At 48.6% G+C, this 5,860-nt stretch overlaps 1 protein-coding gene across 8 annotated transcripts in view; it reads left to right on the top strand.

Moving 5' to 3' along the window:
* Nucleotides 1-3,214: 3,214 nt before the first annotated feature.
* SNX32 (sorting nexin 32) overlaps nt 3,215-5,860 on the top strand; it is a 17,337-nt gene continuing 14,691 nt past the window's right edge. For 3 of the 8 annotated variants that reach the window (XM_019645269.1, XM_019645263.1, XM_019645261.1), the window contains exon 1: nt 3,217-3,744. In XM_019645269.1, the coding sequence (XP_019500814.1) occupies nt 3,709-3,744 (36 nt within the window). In that variant the 5' untranslated portion in view covers nt 3,217-3,708. Of the gene's footprint in view, nt 3,745-5,860 lie in introns of all 8 variants that reach the window. The other 5 variants (XM_019645267.1, XM_019645264.1, XM_019645268.1 and 2 more) reach the window with 4 other exon arrangements.

The following is a 5,860-nucleotide window of genomic DNA, read 5'->3' as shown; positions in this document are numbered from 1 at the left end:
CATATGAGGGCCAGTGACACTGCCCCAATTCCCCAATAAAAATCTTTAAAAAAAAAAAAAAAAACACGTGGGGCCGGCCAAGTGGCGCGTTGGTTAACAACAGCTCAACCTGGAGCTGGGCTGCCGTGAGTGGCTGGCTATGGTGTAGGCTGCAGTGGAGCTGCAGTGGGCTGCCATAAGCTACCGTGAGTGGCCAACACCTGGCAAGAGCTGCCATGAGCGGCCATCCAATGGCCAGTGATTGACTGCCTCACCCGGGAAGAGCACAATGATCATAATACCAAATGGGCCAGTGAAGCGACGTCTTCCACAACTAGACTGAAGAACAAAAGGACAGCAACTTGTTTGTTCCCCTTTCCCGATTCCCCAACGGTGTTCCCCTTCCCCAATCCCCCAATAAAATCTTAAAAAAACAAACAAACAGGGCCGGCTGAGTGGCGCATTGGTTAAGAGTTGGCTTGGGAACGCGGGCTCTGAGCAGCAGGGCCCCAGTTTAGATCCTACACGGGCCAGTGACGCTGCGCCCTCTACAGCTAAGATGGTGAACAACAGTTCGACCTGGAGCTAGGCTCCCATGAGTCACCGGCCAGCATGAGTGGCCGGCAGCCGGAGTGAGCTGCCGTGAGCCGTGGTGAGCGGCCGTTCAGTGGCCGGCGAGCGATTGCCTCACCCAGGAAGAGTGCAATGATCACAATATCAACATGGGCCAGTAAAGCGACGTCCTTCACAACTAGACTGAAGAACAAAAGGACAGCAACTTGTCTATTCCCCTTCCAGGATTCCCCAACGCTGTTCACCTCCCCCAATTCCCCAATAAAAAATCTTTAAAAACAAAACAAACAAACAAAAAAACATTGTATTAGCTTAGGGTATTAAAATATATATATAGGGAAGAGAAAGGGTAAAGTATTTCTTTCAGCCTAACTATCCATGACTGCCCTTTGCCACCCCTTACATCCCTATTCAAGAGACAAACAGGATGTAAAACCTATGTCTTGACATTGATGTCTTAGTGGGCACTCAGACCTCTCTCTTACCTGGGATGACAGTGGACAGTGGATGGCATGTAGAATACATAAATGAAAGTCCCAAAGGAGACAGTCACAAAGGGAAAAGTCCATGTGACTAGGTGAATAATTAAAAATCAAAGATGAAAACAATAATACAAATAATTGGGGCAATTTCAAATCAAGTGTGAGCAATTCAAGTTGATGGGGAGGTGAGGGGAAGCTGTGGCAATGGTGATCATGGTGAAGTGATTAAAATAGTGGAGCTTAGCAACTATTTTGGATACAATTTGGGGGCTAGTTAGAGGGAAGATCAATGAGGATACGCTTGGCCTAGACCTATAGGGCCCACCAAGAGGCCTGTCTCATTAGATTGTAAAATTGATTACGTGAGAGAGGAGGGTACAGAAATAGTGAAGGAAATAACTTTAAAACGCAACAAACATAGTCACTATTATGGGATTTGGCTTCTTCTTTCCTTCACTTCTTTTCTTTTCTCTTCTCTTGCTTTTGTCACTTTAGAGCCCCTCATTCACCTTCAGGATCCTCTTTCAGAAATTTTCTTTGCTCATCCCAGCCTGCAACTTCTTCCACCTTTGTCTAGCCTTTATCCCGCTATAATTTTCCACTTTTCTCACTATGCAAACTAAATCCTTCTAGCCCATCCTAAATCCATTTCTCAAACATTTCCCTATAAACTCCTCCGTCACAGCTCTTCTCCAAGAAACCAATATCCAATTTTCCTTTACCTATCAACACATCATCAAATCTTCTTTTTCCTAAAAATGTTCCCATCTCCCTCTTTATCACTCTTCTTCGTGTCCTTTAGTCCTGGTCTCCATTTTCATCTAGTAGCTCTTTATTCCCACTCTCTTAGGCTCAGATGCTCCCCTTTCTTCTCTCATATTTACTCCTTTAGGGTCAAAAATGTTCTGCTTGGCTCTAATTTCTCCTCTTTGACTTGAAATACTTCCTCTATCTGCTGCTCTTTCCTTCTTTAGCTTTAATCCTTCATCTGCTTCTTTCACCAATACCTTCATCCAGAACCTCTTTCTCTTCCATAGAAACAGATTCATCAGTACTACTCACTCCACCCAAGACAGCCTCATCTTCTACCACTTCCTCAGTCCCTTCTAATTCTTCATCATTCCCTTCCATCCTTTCAAAAGGAATTTCCATCTCAGCATCAGTAACTTCTGTTATTCTTTCATTACCAATAACTTCTACCACTCTTTCAGTTTGCTCTTCATTTATGCTCCCCATTCTTGAACCCTTCAACTTCTCTCCACTAGTCCCCAGCTTCTCCCTACTGGATCCCAGCTTCTCTGCACTTGACTGGAGTTCATCTCCAGTGGATCTCAAATCTTCTTCACTAGCCCCCAGCTTCTCTTCCCTGAACACCAGCTTCTCTCTGCTTGACCTCAGCTTCTCTCTACTCAGCTTCTCTTCAACCAGCTTCTCCCCACTTAGCCTCAGTTTCTCTCCACTTGACCTCAGCTCCTCTTCATTTTGTTCTGGTTTATATCCTCTGGCTCTCATGTCCTCTCCATTGGTCCCCGCCCCAGTAAACCTCAACCTCTCTTTAAACCCAGACCCCCTCCTAGACCCTGTTGTAGTCCCTGAACTCTGGGATTCAGTCCCAGTTTTGCGGGTGAATTCTTGCTTTCCTCCTTCCTTTGGGCTGTCTTTCCCCAAACCTGCTGAAGCCTGTAATGCATTCGATACACTGTGCTGTAGCTTCACACCCATCCTTTCCTGACTCAGGCCTGCCTTCTCTTTCAAAACTGTCTTTCCCACATCTTTCAGTCCCCAGTACTGAGAATCAAGCTTCGGGTCCCACATCCTAGGCTTTTGTGTGTTTCTACCCAGGAGCTCTATTCTCTTCCCAATCACGATGAGCCCATTCCAGGGCATCCACATGTTTTCTCGCAATATCTGTGCCCCTCTGCTTCCTGGCTGCAGTTGTAACGACCCGCGGACGCCGGCTTGGCCTTGGGCGCCGTGGCCGCGGGCCTTGTCGCGGCCCCTCGCCGCCCTGTGCCGCATACTCCGCCACTCCCTCTTGTCCCAGAGTGGAAATCCAAACGGAATCCCTTTCTCCATAGACATTACCCCTTATCTTCGTACCCAATTCATTATCCCCTCCCCTTCTCCCCATTACCTACCACCCACCAACCCACCCCATCCTACCCTGCCTGCTGGCCCTCCGCCCCGCCCACCGCCTGGAGGGCTCGAGACTGGGCTAACGCGCACGCGCAGGCCGCGCGAGGCTGTTGAAAGGCGCGGCCCAGAGCGCCGGCGGGCGGGAGTCAGCCTGGGGATGGGGCTGACGTGACCTGAGACCTGTGTGATCCAGAGCCCCCGATCCCAGCCCCCATCCTGTGGCTTGTTCCGGGCCCCCTGGGTTCCGCGATTCCCCTTAAAAGCTGGGGCCCAGGCACAGGAACGACAGGCGTTGCAGCCAATGGCGTACCGAACGATAAACATGGTACCCAATCAAAAGGCACGGCTGCGAGGGAACCGGGTGGGAACCACGCCGGACTCCAGGTGATTCCTTGGCTGGGAGGGGAGAGTGTCTCGGTCAGCTGATAGGATCCTCACTCTGGTTCATCGGGGCGAGTTACTGGGGACCAAGGTGCGGGAACGAGCGGGCAGTGGCCGGCCGCGCAATCCTTGTGTGCTGCAGCCGAGAAGGAGAGTGATGGAGGAGCATCAAGAGGCTGGGAAGGAGAGCAAGGTAAAGATTAAGGATGCAAAGCCCCTCCCAACCTCCACCTCATTCCATTATATCCAAGGCTCCCCAATCAGGGAAGAGAGAGAGAGAGAGAGATCGCTCGCAGGCGCAGCAAGCGGGTGGGGCGCCTCTGTGGTACCTGCATGGGGACTGGTGAGGATGCCAAAAGAAGCAGGGTTTACCATTTCCCTGACAGGTGGAAAGGGACCCCAGCGTCACTCATGCTGGCTTGATGGGGAAGAAGAGGAGGGAGGGATATCAGGGATTGAGAAGGAACTGGAATACCCGTCTTCTTTCCCAAGGTGGGAGGAATCCTGTTGAGCACTAATGGCTTCACTTGAGTATCTATGTTCATATACTCATAAGACCACTAATTCTTTATTTTTTCCTCTTGACTTCATTCAACAAAGTTATTGAGTATCTTTGTACCAAGGATGGTTAGGGGCTGGACACACAGAGGTGCACACTGTTGGGGCTTGGAGGCATGTACCGTATTTGCCGGCGTATAAGACAATTTTTTGGCCCTGAAAAATATGCCTCCAAGTGGGGGGTCGTCTTATACGCCAGGTACACTTCAGATAGACTNGAGGAGGAGGAGGAGGAGGAGGAGAAGGAGGAGGAGGAGGAAGAGAAGAGGAAGAAGAAGTAGTTGAAGAAGAACAACAACAAAATTGCACTTATAAAGAGCAACACTTGAAAGTTAGAAGGTAGTGGGGTAATGCTTTTAAAATTCTAAGGGAAAAACATTTCCAACCTAGAATCCCATACCCAGCTGTTGGGAGCCATGCAGGCTGGCTTTAGTGATGCATTACTTGTTTTGCTCCCTTTTGCACCTGGAGGATGTTTACTTAACACTGAGGTACGTGGTGATCCTTGGGAGACACAGAAGATTTGTAGCTATCTGGGTTAATGGAAGGAAGTGTTCTGGGAGGCTTACCCCCTAGGGTTCCCCTGACCTTTAAAGTATCTAGTAGATAGTTAATGATCTACTTTTGAAGGAAGTAATGCATGTTTATCCCTTCTGTTTTGCACATACCCTGGATGTATATAAGGGTGTTGGAAAATAAACTCGGGGCTTCAGTATTTACTGGAGTCCTCCCGGTAACTCTCCTGTCTCTTTTTTAATCCTAACGCCCCCCCCCTCAGGACCGTTGGCAATATCGGCTGGCTCCGATCCCAGCTAAATTATCAATCAACTATGAGAGAAAAATCAATATTTTCAGACAGATAAATTGTGACAAAGTTTACCTTTCATGGTCACTTTCTCTGGAAGCTATTAGATGATGTGGTTGACCAAAATGAGCCTGTAAAATAAGAAAGAAGATCTAAGATCCAGTCAGCAGGAGATCTAACACAGAAGAACAGAGAGAAATATTAAGAAGCCAGGGAGGGCCAGCCAAGTGGCTCAGTTGGTTAAGAGCGCAAGCTCTGAGCAACAGGGTTGCTGGTTCGATTCCCACATGGGCCAGTGAGCTGTGCTCAAGCTGAGCTGCCGCTGAGCTGCCAACAGGTGGCAGGATGGCTCAGCTGATGAGAGCACGTGCTCCTAACAAGGCTGCCGATTTGACTCAGACATGGGATGGTGGGCTATGCCCACCCACAACTAAGATTGAACAGGGCACCTTAAGGTGAGTGGCCACAAGCTGCCGTTGGGCGGCTGGATGGTGACTGGACTTGGAGCTGAGCTAGCTGCACCCTCCACAACTAAGTTTGAAGGAAAACAACTTGGCTGTTCCTCGTTCCCAATTCCCCAACACCGTTCTCCTTCCCCAATTCCCCAATAAAATCTTAAAAAAAAAAAAAAGCCCAGGAAAGTAGCTATGGAGCAAGCCTAGAACATAGCCACCACACATTAGACCCAAAGGACAAAGGACTCCAAGAAATAAATTGCCAGGGAAAAAATGGAATTGATAGACTTCTATTAGGTTTGACTATATAAACAAAAATATTGTACAGGACTTACAGATCTTTAGGAGCCTGTAGGGAAAATTAGCAAAGGGATGTAGAAAATTTAACAATTAAAAAACACGTGGGGGGCCGGCCGAGTGGCGCGATGGTTAAGAACTCGCTTGGGATGCCAGAGGGCCCCGGTTCGGATCCCACATATGAGGGCCAGTGA

The sequence above is a fragment of the Hipposideros armiger genome, unplaced genomic scaffold, assembly GCF_001890085.2.
Source record: "Hipposideros armiger isolate ML-2016 unplaced genomic scaffold, ASM189008v1 scaffold_93, whole genome shotgun sequence".
Classification (NCBI taxonomy): Eukaryota; Metazoa; Chordata; class Mammalia; order Chiroptera; family Hipposideridae; genus Hipposideros; species Hipposideros armiger.
The sequence above is the reverse complement of the archived record's forward strand: the minus strand, read 5'-3'. Positions and strand labels throughout refer to the sequence as shown.